This window comes from Carassius auratus, unplaced genomic scaffold, assembly GCF_003368295.1.
Source record: "Carassius auratus strain Wakin unplaced genomic scaffold, ASM336829v1 scaf_tig00003761, whole genome shotgun sequence".
Taxonomy (NCBI): Eukaryota; Metazoa; Chordata; class Actinopteri; order Cypriniformes; family Cyprinidae; genus Carassius; species Carassius auratus.
The window spans coordinates 1,027,736-1,047,455 of NW_020523543.1; the positions used below are offsets into that span (position 1 = coordinate 1,027,736).

General features: G+C 39.9%; 1 protein-coding gene across 1 annotated transcript; it reads right to left on the minus strand.

The window, feature by feature from the left end:
* Window positions 1–732: 732 nt before the first annotated feature.
* Window positions 733–9,426, minus strand: LOC113070313 (gastrula zinc finger protein XlCGF57.1-like). The gene is made up of 3 exons (XM_026243559.1): window positions 9,257–9,426; window positions 6,697–6,976; window positions 733–3,097 (listed from the first exon to the last, which is right to left on the minus strand). Exons 2-3 carry the CDS (start codon window positions 6,791–6,793, stop codon window positions 1,587–1,589), a joined length of 1,608 nt encoding a protein of 535 aa, XP_026099344.1. The 5' UTR covers window positions 6,794–6,976; window positions 9,257–9,426; the 3' UTR covers window positions 733–1,586.
* Between the last annotated feature and the right edge of the window lie 10,294 nt (window positions 9,427–19,720).

A 19,720-nucleotide genomic window follows, 5' to 3' on the forward strand; every position in this document is an offset into this window, starting at 1 on the left:
CTGGAATGGCTAGCAGAAGGTTACCTAGCTGAGGGAGCATAAACCCAGCTCTCAACAAGAGAGGGGGGGGGGTACAGCATGATCATTAGAATCAGAAGGGTAAGAGCACTGCAAGCCAACCTGATAATAAAAATAAGTGCATGTATGCGGCAGCCGGGGGTGGGACTTTGGGTCCTGTGCCTTGCAGCATACCTCCTTCATGGCCCATCGTAGTGTGACATGGGCAGGGATCTAGCTAATGCCCAGATATAGTCTTACAATACCTTTATTACTTCTATATTTATTATTATTACAATTATTATTGTAGTTATTTTTGGTATTGTTATTTTTACTACTGCTACCATTATTATTATCATAATTATCATTACTATTTGTCCACTTCCTGATCCTCCAATGTCCCATTTGAAACTTGTTCCTGATGAATGAGTTTATTGTTAATAGTTATTATTGCTACTATTACTAACTAATACTATCACTATTATGATTTTATTTCTTAACTTTCCCTTCATTTCTGATGAATTCATTATTATTATGAAAATATAAGGTTATAGGCACCTATCATACATATCATATCATGTAAATATCATATATTTGGCCTTTGTTGTGTAGACTACTACTATTTGCTTTTCTTAAATCATTTATTAATCATTTGTTATTTTTTGCAGTATCCAATTTAAATTGGAAACTATTCAACAATTGTAAATGTTTATAAAGATTTACTAATCATACAAGCAGTCATTTTAATGGCAAAATGTAAAGACATTACACACATTATAATTTGGGTGCAAACCACATTTTTATCACCTGAACACTTACATTAGTATACTATTGTGACTCATTCAATATTCCTTGAGGCATACATCTACACAAGGGGAAAACACATTTTTAAGAAAATACTTATAAAAACAATGCAATATAAAAAGATTGAATCGTGTTCCCTGACAGTAATCACATTGACACTTGTACACTTGTTGACCCCTTACCCAACCTTAAACCCACCCATACACCAAACCTGAGACTAACCTTATACCTGCTTCACACCTCAATAGCAGAAGAGTTGTGCATTAACACAAGCTTTAAATCATTGAATAACACCTGGTAAAACCATTCTAAATTTTCAAGATGTGCTTGATTATATGAATTAGAAGTTTTTAATGATATTTGCAAGAATTTTAATTTCCATGAAATGCTAATACAGTAATACATATAAAATACATTTAACGTAAGTTATTAAAAAGAGAAAGAGACACTTTATAATAATAATGACTTAGTATCTCATAATAACATACTTTATCATAAAAATTAGATACTTTCCAAGCAACCATCAAAATGTTCTAATAGTCACTAATAGTGACTGTTAGGATAATAGTGACTGTTAGGAAACTAACTTACACAGAAGTGACTTTATTGCTCAGTGTCTTTACTGTATGGATCTTCATGTGTAGCTTTAGACGACTTTTAAAAGTGAAGCTCTTTCCGCACTGATCACACTTGTGAGGTTTCTCTCCAGTGTGGACCTTGTCGTGTGTTTTCAGATTTGATGACTGAATGAATCTCTTATCACAGTGTTAATACTTTTGAGGTTTCTATCTGCTGTGGATTTGCTCATGTCTTTTCAGATTTGCTGACTGACTGAATGTCTTGGCACAGTGTGAACACTTGTAAGGTTTATCTCCGGTGTGAATCTTCATATGTTTTTTCAAATTTCCTAACTGACTGAATCTCTTATCACAGTTTGAACACTTGTAAGGTTTCTCTCCAGAGTGAGTCTTCTGGTGCTGTTTTAAATGGTTTACCAAAGTAAAAGTCTTTCCACACTCAAAGCACACATGTGCTCTCACATCAGTATGTGTTTTCTGATGTGATTTTAATCTTTTCAGCAGTGAAAAACTCTTTCCACATAAGGAACATGAATATGGTTTTTCCCCCGTATGAACTGCCAGGTGTGTCTTCAGGGATGTTGACAGAAGAAATGTTTTGTCACAATGATCACATGCATACGGTTTCTCTCCAGTGTGGATCTGCTCATGTCTTTTCAGATTTGCTGACTGAGCAAATCTCTTGTCACAGTGTGAACACTTGTGAGGTTTCTCTCCAGTGTGAATCATCAGGTGCTGTTTTAAATGGTTTACCAAAGCAAAAGTCTTCCCACACTCGAAGCACACATGATCTCTCACAGTATTGTGTAATTTCTGATGTGATTTCAAACTTTGCAGCAGTGAAAAACTCTTTCCACATAAAGAACACAAATGTGGTCTTTCCTTTGTATGAACTGTCAGGTGTTTCTTCAGAGCAGTTGACCTAAGAAATGTTTTGCTGCATTGGTCACAAGCATGTGGTTTTTCTCCAGTGTGGATCCTCATGTGAACATCAAAACTGTTTTTTAATGAGAAACTGTTACCACATTGATCGCATGTGTATGGCTTCTCTCCAGTGTGGATCCTCATGTGTCCTTTAAGGTATGATGATTGAATAAAATGCTTTCCACATTGATCACAAGTGTATGGTTTTTCTCCAGTGTGGATCTTCATGTGTCCTTTAAGGTATGATGATTGAGTGAAACACTTTCCACATTGATCACAAGTGTATGGTTTTTCTCCAGTGTGGATCTTCATATGGACTCTCACATGTTTTTTGCTAGTGAAGCTCTTGCTGCACAAATCACATGTGTGTGTTTTCTCTCTGCTGTGGATCTGCTCATGTGTTTTCAGATGTGCTATCCAACTGAATCTCTTATCACAGTGTGAACACTTATAAGGTTTTTCTCCAGTGTGGAACCTCTGGTGCTGTTTTAAATGTGTTGCCCAAGTAAATGACTTCCCACACTCGAAGCACACATGATCTTTTACACCAGTATGTGTTTTCTGATGCAATTTAAAACTTGAATGTGGCTTCTCTTTAGTGTGAACTCTCATGTGATTCGCAAGACTTCGTTCGTTTTTGAAATGCTCTCCACACTGAGTGCAGGTGGAAGATTCCTCAGCTCTTGTTTCCTTTAAAAATATATTTTTTGAATTCAAGTGACTCAAAGGTTTTTCTTCAGGTTTGACATGATGTTTCTCCTCCACTTCAATCTCCTCGTTCTCTTCTTTAGGGTCTGAAAAGAAAGAGAAAAGTTGTATTTTCAATTAACCGAAATAACTCAAAGACAAGAATATGAATTGAAAGGCCATAAAAGTGAACTCTGATGTAATAGCAGAAAGCAGACAACTTAAAAAAAGATTTTACAATTATTTTGAGGCATTTTTATAAATTATTTGTTCCTGACATTTTGTCTGAATGAGATATATTGATCTTCCAAATATTATTTTTAAAACATTACAGACTAATGTAGTGTAGTGTTTCTGTAATAAGATCTAGATGCTAAGAAAAGAAGGGATTTAAGTCCAAAACCTCACTTGAAATAACTTAACAAGTCAATCGTGACTAAAACAATTTCATAAACGAGAGTTAACGCAATCTCACTAGTCAGGATAATTTCATGCAAGTATAGGTCTCTGCAGGGAAGTAATGGGACTTACCAGATCAGGGTCTTTTTACACCATGATACCTGATTGGTTGACGTCATAGTGACGGTAGGTTTAGGGGTGGGGTTGGGTAAGGGGGATCATTTAGATTGCATGATTTAGAAACACCCAGCAGTTTGAAAACATCCACAAGGTGATAAATAGGGCTGCTCCAATCACGATCGGCCAATCGTTAATGCGCTTCTCATCAGTAAAGCCGGTTATCTAAACAGCTGTAAATTCCATCAGGTGCGTGATTTCACATAGAGCAGCTGTTACTACACAGATCCATTGTTAACTGAGAAGATGCGCAAATACATGCTGAAAATGAACGTGGATTTGCGCAGCTTCTCTGTTAACAACGACTCTGTGTAGTAACAGCTGCTCTAGGTGAAATCAAGCACCTGGTGGAATTTACCGCTGATTAGAGAACCGGCTTTACTGATGAGAAGCGCATAATGATCGGCAGATCGTGATCGGAGCAGCCTTAGTGATAAACGGCCACTTTTGCTCTGCAGAGACCTAAGTCTCATTTCATGTGCATGCTTATTCTTAAAAAGCCCTTAATGGCGATCATGGACCAAATTGTGAATATTTGTACGGTTTAAATTTGTATTGTTCTTCAAATGTTAGAAAGTAATGAAAATATCAATTTGGCTGTCAGGAGTGGACACAAAATGTGTACGCTCTTCTGTGTCAGCCACGACACAAGAATGTGCTGTTTGCATTCAAATCAAAGCGTAAATCCACATGGGAAATATATGCTTGTATCGCGGTGCTAAAGTGACATTACAGTGCAAAATTTTTTAATAAAGTCAATAAAGACTTAAAAAGAAATGTATTCTTGTCACTTTATAATGTTACGGTTGAACCAATGATGGCAGATGGACTACTTTGACAATGTGTTTCATACTTTTCTGGACTTCGTCAGTGTATTTTACTTGGCAGTCTATGGGACAGTCACAAGACTCCCTGTTTTCACTCAAAGGCTACGTTCACACTGCAGGGCTTAATGCTCAATTCCGATTTTTTTTTTAAATTAGATTTTTTTTTTGCAAGGTCGTTCACATTTCCAATTAAATGGGACCTTTTGTGATCTCCTGTAGGAACGTGAAATGACCCAGAAGTGACCTGCATGCGCAGAAGAGTACTCAACAGTGAACGACGTCACTCGTTGTTTGCGGAAGTAGCTAACGTTAAACATGGATGTCAACAACAGTGTAGTCAACATCGGAGCTCTTTTTGCAATATTAAAGTTATTTTCCCAACGGAGCCAGCACAATTACAATATTCTCGTTTTAAGAAGAAAATTTAAAAGAAGGTTTTTGGCCATGGCGTTTTGTGGAGCAGTGTTAGCAACGTCGGTACAGAGAAACCTGTAGGTGCGGAGTCGCAGCCTTCTCGTTCCCACCTACTTCAACGCAGAATTATGACGTCATTGTAGCGTATCAATGACGTACGGGTCGGATACATGTGGCCTGGCCGTTAAGATGGAGGTTGAATTTCAAAAGATCGGATACGTATCGGATTCAGGACCACATACCCAAGTGGCCTGGGTCACATTTGAAAAGATCGGATCTGTGTCTTTCAGACTATCATGAAAAGATCAGCTACAGGTAGCATGGGGCAAAAAAATTGGAATTGGGTTGTTTCAGCCTGCAGTGTGAACGTAGCCAAAATATCTTAAATGGTGTTCGGAATATAAACAAAGCTTTTACTGGTTTGGAATGACATGGAATATAATTACATATATGTATACAATTCCCAACCCAAGCTCCTGTAAAGCTCCTGTCTACTTGGAATATCATTATCATATGTTCAGTGTAATCAGGTCCTGGTGCCACTGCTCTCAAATGTTGGCCTGGAGCCCTGATAATATAAATTGTACCAATCCCAATTCTATTTTATACCCCTTCATCCCCTTTGTCCTTTGAAAAAGAGGTGTGGAGTGAAAATGTTCCTCTATAGATTGGGACACCACTAATATGCCATCACACGTCATCATAACATCGTCTGGCTCCTACAATACACACCAGTGATGCATGCGCGGGTCAATGTATATATTTAAAAATAAATAAATAAACCCCACACCCAACCGACATTTTCAACTAAGCCGCACGCAACTCGGACCGCAAAAAAAGAATAATAAAATATTGTACCCGACCCGCTTCCTGACCCACATTTTTAAAAAGTAGTAAATGCTTATCATTGCGTCACTGAATTAGGCAAAAAATAAAAAAACTAATACATTATAATCTTGACAAGAATAAAATAAAATAAAAATAGTAAATAAACTCATGATTTGTACTAAAATGGTCTAGTCTGGCTATGTTTATTTTGATGTGTCTGCAAGGTCAGCAGACAGTGAGGCTCGGGTTTGTTCTGATATTTTCTGAATATTCCGCTAGGCTAGATCGCTCGCTCAACACAGAATGGCCTGCTGGTTCGAACATATGTGGAATAAGGGCTGCCTCCAAATTATTAATTTTTTTTTCTAGTCTACTAGTAGTCGTTCATTTAAGCCATTCGTGGACAAATCATCCCTTTATATTAATTTAATTACTTTAACTGGCTATAGCCTACAGGATAAGAGGTGTTATTACCGCACGAATAATCTTGCCACAAAGAACCAGAAAAATAATGATGATTATGAATGTGTCTTAATTAGCAAGGAGACTATTAATTGTTTAGTGATAAACTGGTGTTTTTTGTGTCGCTGCTGAGATGAAGTTAACCATGAGGACTCGCTGTGTACACCAGAGAGAAAAGCACATTTCATATGGATTACATATTCAGAGAAAAGCCTATTTATTTTGGTTTGAATATTTTCATTTAAAAGTAGACATTTCAAGCTTTCTGTAATATATAGCACTGTTTTTAAGTAAACTATTTAAGTAATCTAGGTCACTTTATGAGAACAGAACATATGTAAATGAGAACAGCATTATTAGGCATTCAGTAATAATAAAGTATCTGAAAGTTTAGAGAGAACGGACGGATCTGAAGTACCAAAACTCATCTTAATGCAAACCCAATGCGATATGTCATAAATATGCTAATTAATGTTACATCATTTGCCACGAGTCTCACAAAATGCATAGTTTAAGTATCTGATGAACTGTTTGAAGTTTAACAACATTAATGTTTTTCAGCATCATGAGTGAATGAAGAATCAAGAACAAACACCAACCTCTAAGTTCTTCTTCAGTGTGTTTGATTCTGCAGGGTTCTAGATCACTAATGTTCTCACTTTCCTCTTTAATAAACTCAGATTTCAGCTCTTTCATGATGTTCTGAACTTGTGAACTAATTGTGAAATGCTGAAGTCTTCCAGCATTTATTGGCAGTGTGATTGATGTAGGAGGAGCTTCACTGATGATTATTCCAGAGTGGGAGGGGCTTCATTGATGACACATCCAATAGTGGGAGGAGCTTCAGGGATGATGAATTTCTGTGTTGAAGCAGCAGATCTGCAAAAATCATCAATGAGACTGTTTTTTAATTTAAATTTTTAAGCATTTATTAAGTGAAGCAGATGCTCTCCAACTTCAATCTTTGAAGAGACCATAGCCTAAGTGGTGTCTCTGTAAATCATTACTACAGTAAAGTTTACAGCATTGACACAAGAGCACATCAGTTTAACATTTGCTCATTCAGGATCTATGCATACTTTTCCCTTCTGCTTCCGTATAAGTGCTGCACAATTAATCAAATTTCTAATTGCGATTATGATTATGGACACCAAGATAACAATCAAAAAAAGTTTTCTAAGAGACAAAACTTGTAATATTATAATGACATGTTCAGTGTTACCAAATCCGGTGCTGGTGCCACTGCTCTCGATTGTTGGTCTAGGTCCCTGATAATATAAATTGTACTGTAAAATGTTGCTGTGTAATTAGAAATTAAGTCTGTTCAATTGTAAATGAAATATATAGATTAAATAAACCATTTTTAAAACATTGTTATTTTATAAAATTATTTTACCATAAATTTACCTTTTTTAAGAATAAAATAAAAGTTGGGCACATTAACCATAACTTCTTCAAAAACAGCTAGAAGCCTTGGAGTTATGATTGATGATCAGCTGACTTTCTCAGACCACATTGCTAAAACTGTTCGATCCTGCAGATTTGCTTTATTCAACATCAAGAAGATCAAGCCCTTTCTTTGGGAACATGCTGCACAACTCCTTGTTCAAGCTCTTGAAGGTCTTCCAGCCAATTCTATCAAACCTTTACAATTAAATCAGAACGCGGCAGCAAGATAAATTTTTAATGAGCCAAAAAGAATACACGTCACACCTCTGTTTATCAATTTGCACTGGCTTCCAATAGCTGCTTGCATAAAATTCAAGGCATTGATGTTTGCCTACAAAACTACCACAGGCTCTGCACCCATTTACCTAAATTTGTTACTTCAGACTTATGTGCCCTCTAGAAGCTTGCGTTCTGCAAGTGAACGTCGCTTGATTGTGCCATCCCAAAGAAGCACAAAGTCACTTTTACGGACTTTTAAATTAAATATTCCCTCCTGGTGGAATGACCTCCCCAACTCAATCCCAGCAGCTGAGCCCTTAGCCATCTTCAAGAATCGGCTTAAAACACATCTCTTCTATCTTTATTTGACCCTCTAACTTTAACACTCACTATTCTAATTCTATTCTTAAAAAAATAAATCTAACTAGTTTCCTAATCGTTTTGTATTGTATCCATTTTCTTTACATTTATTATACAATTATTATATATTATTCTTTTTATTATATTATATAAAAGCCTTTTCTACATGTACTGCGTTTAAGCTGAGACTTGTTATAGCACTTATATATCATTGCTCTTTTTGTTAGTTTTGATTGCTTCCATTGTCCTCATTTGTAAGTTGCTTTGGATAAAAGCATCTGCTAAAATGTAAATGTAAGAAGAAAACAAAACAATGTATAGTTGAAGTATTTTCAGTTTACATAAAAATAAACAAATGTCATAAATCTTTTTTAAACATCGTTCAACAGAAATTGTGAAAATCACTATTAATAATCGCAATTACTATTATTTTTTCATAATCGTGCAGCCCTACGCCGTATTAATTTATAAGAATATATCTGTATAAAAATATAGATAATTTAATCTCTCCAGGTGAATATCTGCACATAATATCTAAATATAGTTTGATTATTTTAATAACTACGTTCGTACAAATTAAGTAATTCAATTATTAACACGTTTAGTTTTATATGCAGAAAGCAAGTAATCAGAACATCTTTAAAAAGTATCACAACAAATGAATGTTTACTGTCTGTATTCTAATAATTCATGAAAAGATTTAAAATATCCCACGTTATTAAATATTTTGCAGTATCTATTTTTTATTTTAACCTCAGTTAACTAACACATTGGATCCCAAAAGATGAACGTCAGAGAAATAAGGTTATAAATAAAATCGCAGCAGCAACACTTTCCAGAGACAATCAGAAACATAAACATTATTAACACTTTTAACATTAAATATTACTATTAACATTATTAACACACGAACACACAACAAAGCTGCAAAAACAGCAACATTATCAGAGCAAACATCGATACAAACACACAACCGAGCTCAACATGTTTTCCTCACGTAGTTGTTGTCTGCTGTTCTGAGTGTTTAATTCATCAAACACTCAACCCAATGAACTCGACACACTGACGAGCCTGTGTGTGTTGCTGAAACCCCAGAAAAGTGTCTGACATTTGTGTAAATATGAGAAATACCGTGAGTTGCTCGCCTCTCCTCAGAAGACTCGACGCGACTGAATGAGCGGTGACGTCATCGCCGCGAGACCAGGTCAAATGCAGATCGTCAAAAATGCACCGAATTCTATTTAAAACGAGCGCAGCGCAAAGCTGATAAACGATCACGCTTCTTTCTCTCTTAAAGGAGCTGAGAAAACAGAACAAACAGCCCTCTATCACAATCAGTTCTCTCTCTGTATCTCTCTCTTTCTCTCTCACACAACCGTTAAAGGGACAGGTAACAAATATACTTTTCATTACTATTTCCGAATACTTCATATAAGAAAACTACAATAATAATAACTAGATAAAAAAGTTTGTCAAGACAAACTTTAAGTTGGCTTGAGAAAGCCTGACCAAAAAGTTTGAAAAGTTTAGAAAGTTTGAAAATGTGAAAAGTTTAAAAATGTAAAAAGATTTAAGTTTAAGAAATTTAAAAAAGACAGTGATTAACATATGGCTAGCATTACAAGCAAGTGAATACCATGTCACTAACGTGATTAGCAAAGTTGCTAGCATGTTTCTAGCATGATTATCATGTTGGTAGTATGTTGTTAACATGTTTCTGGCATGATTAACATGTGAGTAGCATTTTGCTAGCATGTTTCTAGCATGATTACCATGTTGCTAGCATGTTGCTTACATGATTAGAATGCGACTAACATGTTACCAGCATGATTAGCATGTTGTTAGCATGTTGTTAACATGTTTCTGGCATGATTAGCTTGCGACTAGCATGTTCTTAGCATTTTTCTAGCGTGATTAGCATGTCCCTACCATGTTTCTAGCATGATTAGCATGTTGCTAACATGTCCCTAGCATGTTGCTAGCATGATTAACATGTTTCTAGCATAATTACCATGCGACAAGCATGTTGCTAGCATGTTTCTAGCATGATTAATATGCAACTAGCATTTTGGTAGCATGTTTCTAGCATGATTAGCATGTTGCTAACATGTCGCTAGCATGTTGGTAACATGTTGTTAACATGTTTCTATTATGATTAACATGCGACTAGTATGTTGTTAGCATGTTCTCTAACATGATTAACATGTTGCTAGCATGTTTCTAGCAATGATTAGCATGTTGCTAACATGTTTCTAGCATGATTAATATGCAACTAGCATTTTGGTAGCATGTTTCTAGCATGATTAGCATGTTGCTAACATGTCGCTAGCATGTTGGTAACATGTTGTTAACATGTTTCTATTATGATTAACATGCGACTAGTATGTTGTTAGCATGTTCTCTAACATGATTAGCATGTTGCTAGCATGTTTCTAGCATGCTTAGCATTTGCTAGCATGATTAGCATTCGACTTGCATGTTGCTAGCATGTTATAACCATGATTAGCATGTTGCTAGCATGATTAGCATGTTTCTAGCATATTGCTAGCAATTGCATGATTAACATGCGACTAGCATGTTGTTAGCATGTCACTAGCATGTTTCTAGCATGATTAACATGTTGCTAGCATGTTGTTAACGTTTCTAGCATGATTAGCATGCAAGTACCATGTTGCTAGCATGTTTCTAGCATGATTAGCATGTTGTTAACATGATTAACATTTGACTAGCATGTTTCTAGCATGATTAGCATGTTGCTAGCATGATTAACATTTGACTAGCATGCTGCTAGCATTTTTTCTAACATTACTAACATGCGACTACATTTACATTTATTCATTTAGCTGACGCTTTTATCCAAAGCGACTTACAATTGCTATATATGTCAGAGGTCGCACACCTCTGGAGCAACTAGGGGTTAAGTGTCTTGGTGTGTCACAGTGGATTAGAACCCGGCATGTGTCTTATCCACTGCGTCAACACCACATAGCATGTTGCTAGCATGATTTTACCATGATTAGCATATTGCTAACATGTTTCTAGCATGATTTGCATGTTTGTTAGCATGTCGCTAGCATGTTTCTAGCATGATTAGCATGTTGCTAGCATGAGTAGCAATGCTACTAGAATGTTGGTAGCATGATTTTAGCATTATTAGCATGTTGCTAGCATTTTTCTAGCATGACTAGCATTCGACTAACATGCTGTTATCATGATTTTAGCATGATTAGCATGTTGCTAGCATGTTTCAAGCATGATTAGCATTTTGCTAGCATGTTGTTAGCATGTTTCTAGCATGTTTAACATGTTGCTATCATTTCGCTAACATGTTTCTAGCATGATTAGCATTTTGCTAGCATGTTGTTATGTTTTTCACTTTTTTTATTACCATGCGACTAGCATGTTGCTAGCATTTTTCTAGCATGATTAACATGTTGCTAGCATGATTAGCATGTTGCTAAAATGTTTCTAGCATGATTAGCATGTTGCTAGCATTTTGCTGGCATGATTAGCACCCAGAGTAGCTTGCTAGCATGACTTTAGCATGATTACCATGTTGTTAGGATAGATAGATAGATAAGTATTAGATAGATAGATAGATAGATAGATAAGAAGTATTAGATAGATAGATAGATAGAAACATTCAGATTAACTCAAAATGTTAAAATGCTTTAAATACTCAAAATACTTCTGCCTAATGTTACTCTGTAAGATATGCAAAAGAAATCTATGTATCTCTTGCTCTGGCAACTTGTATAGACCACCAGGGCCATCATATACAGTAGTGGTGGAAATTATGATTCTTTCTAGAGATTCGTTCATTTTCAGTTCGTTCACCAAAGTGATTCGTTCAGAATCATTCAATGACTCATTCAGTTTAACTCAAAATGTTAAAATGCTTAAAATACTCAAAATACTTCTGCCTAATGTTACTCTGTCAGATATGCAAAATAAATCTATGTATCTCTTGCTCTGGCAACTTGTATAGACCACCAGGGCCATATACAGTAGTGGTGGAAATTATGATTCTTTCTAGAGATTCGTTCATTTTCAGTTCGTTCACCAAAGTGATTCGTTCAGAATCGTTCAATGACTCGTTCAGTTATCATTTCTTCGTATTACATAAAATATGCCAGCAGGTGGCAAAAAAGAGTGTATTATGTGTTATGTCTTTAGTCAACGAACGTATTCACTTGTTACTGTCAGGACCGGGGCTCAAACTTGGGTCTCTGATGCCAGAGTCTTAATTTCTACCGCTGAGCCACATAAGGTAGTTGAACCCAATAGTCAGACGCCTTGTTAACTTAACTCAGAAGAGTTTATTCAACAAAAACAGCAAAAGGGAACAAAATATCCTTTGTATAGAGTTAGGTTACAAAACAGAAAAATCCTCAGACCAGAAATGGTCAAAAATAGTAAAAAACTGCAAAACTATTAACAGGAAAACAATTCAAAAAATACTTTCAAAGAATAGATCTTGGAACTAGAGCAGACTTATGGCAGCAACTTGCTTAGGAACGATAATAACCAAGCAAAGATACAAAGGAAGTGATCAGCTTAAATAGACAGCCCCCCTTGCATGAATTTCAAGATGGCGCCGCCAAGTCCGGTCGCCGTCCAGGTTGCTCCGCTTAGATTATGTTTTTATTTACTTTTTTACCTACTTTTGCTTTCTCTTTCTACACACATTACCTCTGCACTGATCATATACAAAAAGGAAACACTTTTGGACATTGGACACCGCTTCACTGACCTGTTTCAGGACACTTTATCCTCCAACCCATCGTGGCCATCTGAGATTCTCCGGAACGCCGAGATGAACAATGGCCACCTGAATAACCACCCAAGGCGACGGATCAAGAAACACCGCGGGAAACGTGCTGGGATTCGCAACAGACTGAGGAAAAGAGCACACAGCCTTCCTTTACCGAGCATTTTGCTCGCCAGTGTCCAGTCTCTGGAGAATAAGATGGACGATCTTAGAGCCAGGATAAGTTTCCAACGGGACATTAGGGACTGTAACATCCTTTGTTTGTCTGAAACGTGGCTCACGCCCTTGGTCCCGGACGCTGCTGTAACGCCGTCTGAAAACTTCTCTGTTTTACGGATGGACAGGACAGCCGAGGCCGGCAAATCCAAAGGCGGAGGAGTTTGTTTCATGATTAACAAGAAATGGTGTGACCCCAGGAATATCTCCACTCTGTCGCGCTCCTGCTCGCCTCATCTGGAACATTTATCCATTATTTGCCGCCCATTCTATCTGCCTCGGGAGTTTTCATCGATCATCATAACTGTTGTTTACATCCCTCCACAAGCAGACACTGGCTTGGCTTTGTCTGAGCTTCACGATGCGCTCAGCGGCAACATCAACAAACATCCTGACGCTGCTATTATCATCGCTGGGGACTTTAACAAAGCCAAACTCAGGCAAGTCATGCCTAATTTTTATCAACATGTATCCTGTCCAACCAGAGGAGCGAATACACTGGATCATTGCTACACTCAGTTTAAGAATGCCTACAAAGCACGCTCACTACCGGCTTTCGGCAAATCGGACCATGCCGCCATTTTCCTCACACCGGAATATAAACAACAGCTTGTTCAAGATCCCCCGGTGAAGAGGGTGGTGACGCGATGGTCCGACCAATCAGAAGCAACGTTACAGGCGGCTCTTGATGACATAGACTGGGACATGTTTCGCGCAAGTTCATCTGACGTCAGCGAGTTCACGGATGTAGCGTTAAGTTTTGTAAACACGCTAGCTGAACAAGCTACGGATACAATAAATATAAGGACATTCTCAAATCAGAAACCATGGGTGGACAGATCAATCCGTGCAGCAGTAAACAAACGCACTGCTGCTTACAACGCCGGTCTTCTATCGGGAAACACGAGCGAGTACAAAGCATCGTGCTATGCTCTCCGGCGCGCAGTAAGAGCCGCCAAACACAGACACAGGGAACGCATAGAGTCACATTTCCAGCTAAATGACTCCCGACGCATGTGGCAAGGACTAAGGACCATCTGTGACTTTGGAAATAAATCCTCTGCAGAGGCGAGAGCAGATCCGTCGCTGGCTGACGAGCTAAACACTTTCTACGGCCGCTTCGAAAGCAATCGAAGCAGTGCGAGTATGCCGATCAGCGCGTCAGGAAGCAGCAGTCAGAGCAGCGATCATCATGCGATCACCGTGTCAGAGGACGAGGTTCGGAGGGCACTAAAGAGAGTGAATGTAAGGAAAGCAGCTGGACCTGATGGGATTTCTGGCCGTGTTCTGCGGTCCTGCGCTGATCAGCTCGCTGGTTTGTTTACATCCATTTTTAATGAGTCTCTTGCTACATCGGTGGTTCCCACCTCACTCAAAAAATCGGTCATCATCCCTGTGCCTAAAAACAATAAACCCTCTTGTCTGAATGACTATCGTCTAGTTGCCCTCACATCAATAGTCATGAAGGTCTTTGAGGGACTGGTTAAAAACGTCATCTGCTCCTCCATCCCGGATACTTTGGACCCTCTTCAGTTTGCTTATCGCCCAAACAGATCCACAGATGATGCCATCTCTCATATCCTGCACTCTTCTCTCACACACATCGACAGCAATAACAGGAACTATGTAAGGCTGCTATTTATAGACTACAGCTCAGCTTTTAATACTATAGTCCCCATAAAGCTAGCTTCCAAACTCATAGACCTCGGACTGAATTCTTCACTCTGCGACTGGATCCTTGATTTCCTCACCGGCAGACCTCAAGTGGTGAAACTAGGCCAGCACACCTCCAGCTCCATCACCCTGAACGTAGGAGCCCCGCAGGGCTGTGTCCAGAGTCCCCTGCTCTACTCTCTCTACACACATGACTGGCGTGTCTTCGCACAGCTCCACATCCATTATCAAATTTGCTGATGATACTGTGGTTCTGGGCCTCATTCACAACAATAATGAGACCGCATACTTGGATGAGATAGAGAAATTGACATCATGGTGCCAGGACAACTGTCTCTCTCTGAATGTGAGCAAAACTAAAGAACTGATTGTGGACATCAGGAAGAGACAGCAGCAGCCCTACACTCCTCTTATGATCAGCGGGACCCCTGTGGAGAGGGTGAGCAGCTTCAAGTACCTTGGTGTAAACATCTCGGAGGACCTCACTTGGACTACTCACATTCAAACACAGGTTAATAAATCCAGGCAAAGACTGCACCATCTGTGACAGCTGAGGAAATTCAGGGTCTCACCAGCAATACTGAAAACTTTCTATTCTGGAGCTATAGAAAGCGTATTGACTCAGTGTATCTCAGTGTGGTATGGGAACAGCTCCAGTCAAGACTGCAAAGCCCTGCAGAGAGTTGTGCGCTTAGCTGAGCGCATTTCAGTGTCTGCTCTCCCCTCTCTGCAGGACATCTACCTCAAACGCTGCAGAAGTAGAGCTGCAAAAATCATCAAAGACTCCACCCACCCCAGTAATCATATTTTCACTTTGCTGCCATCTGGTAAGCGCTTCCGTAACCTGATAGCAAAAACTGAGAGACTCAGGAGGAGTTTCTTCCCCCAGGCCATCAGGCTCTTAAACTCTAAACCAGCTTCTTAACATCCTCATGCCTCCACTTAATGTTCACTTTATCTTTTTACTATATTCACTACCTCACATAGACACACTGACAGTGTCGCCCTGTTTTGCACATTTGCTTCTCGTACATTCCTGGGTATCTTAATATTTAAGATTACAGTAAAATGCATATATGCACATAGTACATCCCTGTACATCTTAATATTTAAGACTACAGTTTACACTCATGCACATTATTTTGCATTCTATATTTAATTCTACAATATACATTTTTTATATTTTATTCTTATATTTTTATTGTTTACTTTTATTTCATTCTTACATAGCTTTATTTATGTATATTTTCATCTGTGTTGTTTTCTTTAATAATTGCACTGTCCATGGAGCGGACCTGACTCACATTTCACTACTGGTTATATATGCTATATATAATTTTGTATGTGACGAATAAAAATCTTGAATCTTGAATATTGAATGAGAAACATGTGAAAACAATAACACTGATTACAAAAGGCACAATGTTGACGTGAGTGCACATTGGGGACCTCTAGTGGGCAAAATAACACATTGCAAAACAAAGGCTCTGACAGGACCCCTCCCTCTAGGAACGGCTCCTGACGTTCCCTCCAGGACAATTGGGCTTGCGAGCGAAATTCTTGCACTAGTTTGGGGTCTAAGATGTCCTTGGCAGGAACCCAGGAGCGCTCCTCGGGACCATAGCCTTCCCAGTCCACAAGATACTGCCGGGACCCACGTACTTGACGGACATCTAGTATTCTGTGGACTGTGTAAGCTGGCTGGCCCCCGATGATACGAGGAGGTCTTCCTGTCGCAAGAAAAGGAGAAGACAAAACAGGTTTTAACAGTGAAACATGAAAAGTTGGATTAATTTTCAAAGACTTAGGCAAGTACAATTGATAGGTAACTGGGTTCACTTTCCTGGCAATCTTGAAGGGGCCGATGAATCTCTGGGAAAGTTTGCGTGACTCCACCTGCAAGGGAATGTTCTTAGTGGAGAGCCAGACTCTTTGGCCAGGGTGCAGAGAGGGGGCAGGTCTGCGTCTGCGATTAGCCTGGCGCTGGTACTGCTGAGAGGCCCTAAGGAGCTTGAGTCTGGCTTTTTTCCATGTCTGGCGGCAGCATTTAACAAATTGATGAGCAGAGGGAACTGCAACCTCCACCTCTTGTTCAGGGAATAGTGGAGGGGTGTACCCGAACTGGCACTCGAAAGGGGACATGCCTGTTGCAGAGGAGCGAAGGGTATTGTGTGCGTATTCTGCCCACATGATGAATGAAGACCAGGAGGAAGGATTGTTAGCTGCCATACATCTCAGTGTAGTCTCAAGATCTTGATTAAGCCGCTCTGTTTGTCCATAGGACTCTGGGTGAAACCCAGAAGACAGGCTCACTGTAGCCCCCAGAGATTGACAAAAAGCCCGCCAGAATCGGGAGGAAAACTGGGGTCCTCGATCAGAGACGATGTCTTGTGGAATTCCAAAGACTCTGAGCACATGATTTATAACCAATTCAGCAGTTTGTTTTGCGGTGGGTAGTTTAGGCAGAGGAATAAATCTGGCGGCCTTGGAAAATCTATCTACTATGACCATGATAGTGGTGTTGCCTTGTGATAGTGGAAGACCAGTGATAAAATCCATGGAAAGATGGGACTAAGGTCTATGAGGTATAGAGAGGGGGTGCAATAGCCCTTGAGGAGAGTGGTGAGAGATTTTATTTTGGTTGCATGTGGGACATGCGTTCACAAATGCGGTCACATCCTCCTTGATAGTTGGCCACCAAAATCGTCTTTGGAGGAACTCAAGAGTGCGTGAGGCACCAGGATGACAGGTGAGACGAGAGGAGTGTCCCCACTGGAGGATCTGAGAGTGGACAGCTTTAGGGACAAACGGACAGTGGGATGGCCCCCCTCCTGGGTCGGGTTCTCTGGCTTGGGCTTGTTTTACTGTATCTTCCAGATTCCACCTGATAGGGGCTAATATCTTGGAACTTGGGATAATTGGTGCAACACAATCTTCCTGTGAAGTTTTAACATATGCTCGGGACAAAGCATAAGGCTTTAGGTTCTTAGAGCCAGGGCGGTAGGACAAGATGAACTGGAATCTATTGAAAAATAAGGACCAACGTGCCTGGCGGGGGTTGAGTCGCAATATATTCCAGATTTTTGTGGTACATGAGTACTTGGAATGGGTGTTTGGCCCCCTCAAGCCAATGTCTCCACTCTTCAAGCGCTAACTTGACTGCCAGTAACTCTCGATCCCCCCTCGACTTCCACGATGAATGGTCTATCTTGGTTAGAGAGAATGAGAATAGGTGCAGAGGTGAAATATTTCTTCAGTTTGTTGAAAGCCAACTCTGCTTCAGGTCCCCAAGAAAAACTGGTTGTGCTCTTCTTGGTGAGAGCAGATAAAGGAGCCGCCACAGTACTGAGATTCTGGATAAATTTGCGATAAAGATTGGCAAAGCCAAGGAAATGCTTTACCTCTTTTACCGATGAGGGAGAGGGCCAATCCACAACAGCTTGAACCTTTTGAGGATCCATTTGTATTTGACCAGGCTTGATGATGAACCCCAGGAACTGAACCTTGGTCACATGAAACTCACATTTCTCAGGTTTAACATAAAGATGGTTATCAAGAAGGCGTCTCAGAACCTTACTGACGTGTTTTACATGCTCTTGGAGGGACCTCGAGAAGATGAGGATATCGTCTAAGTAGACAAAAACAAATTGGTTTAACATGTCTCTGAGAACATCATTGATGAGAGCTTGAAATACTGCGGGAGCATTAGTGAGGCCAAAGGGCATAACTAAATATTCATAGTGCCCACTGGGCGTGTTGAAGGCAGTTTTCCACTCATCTCCTTGCCTAATGCGAACAAGATGGTAGGCATTGCGCAACTCAAGCTTAGTGAAGATGGAGGCTTCTTGCAGAATTTCAAATGCAGATGTCATTAGAGGCAAGGGATAGCGGTTTCGAATGGTTATCTTATTAAGGCCCCTGTAATCAATACATGGTCGAAGTCCACCATCCTTCTTCCCAACATAAAAGAATCCAGTTCCAGCAGGGGAAGAGGATGGTTGGATGATGCCTGCCACAAGAGCTTTATTAATGTATCTGTCCATAGCAGTTTGTTCAGGGGGAGACAAAGAGAATATACGACTTCTGGGGGGACAGGTACCCGGGAGTAACTCAATGGCGCAGTCATAAGGCCGATGAGGTGGTAAGGAGGTGGCCTTCCTTTTACTGAACACTGCTTTGAGGTGGTGGTACTGAGCAGGGACTTGAGACAGATCTAGGGTTTCTTGGGACTCGAGAATAAGGTCAAGGGGGTTCTGAGCCAAGCATTTAGTCTGACAGGTGGGACCCCAACTGAGAACAGTGCCAGTCGACCAGTCAAAGTGTGGATTATGCTGGAGAAGCCATGGGTGACCGAGGATAACAGGGAACTCTGGAGACTGTATACGGTGAAAGCACATTCTCTCCTGGTGCTGGTAAGTGGTGAGACCAAGGAGAGAGGTGAGGTGGGTTACTTTCCCGGGAGACAATGGTCTTCCATCCAAGGCTGTCACAGTTAGGGGTGCAGGAAGAGAATAAGTAGGGATCTGAAGACTCTTAGCAAGAGAAACATCCATGAAATTCCCGGCAGCGCAGAATCAATCAATGCCTCGAGTTGGTGTTTTTGTTCTCTCCAAGTGAGTGTGATAGGAAGGAACAGCCCAGAGTTGGAAGGTGAAGTGGTGCGTGTAACTCCCGTCACAGTCCTTCCTTGCCTGTACGGGACTGGGCGTTTCCCGAAAGCTCGGGGCAGGTGGAGTGAAAATTACCATACAATCCACAATATAGACAACAGTGCGCTCTCATACGACGGTCTCGTTCCGAGGGGGAAAGCCTAGCCCTACCCAATTGCATGGGTTCCGAAGAATCTTGGGGCACTGGTGGCATTTGAGCAAGAGCTGGACTGGCAGACAATGAGGAAACAGATGGCCGGTTCCGGCTTCTCTCTCTCAGGCGAT

Bases quoted from the DNA above. Each gene is read 5' to 3' on its own strand.
- LOC113070313 (XM_026243559.1), bottom strand. From the start codon at position 6,793: ATGAAAGAGCTGAAATCTGAGTTTATTAAAGAGGAAAGTGAGAACATT. The intron at 3,098-6,696 runs GTTGGTGTTTGT...CTTTCTTTTCAG, and splicing joins CACTGAAGAAGAACTTAGAG to ACCCTAAAGAAGAGAACGAG.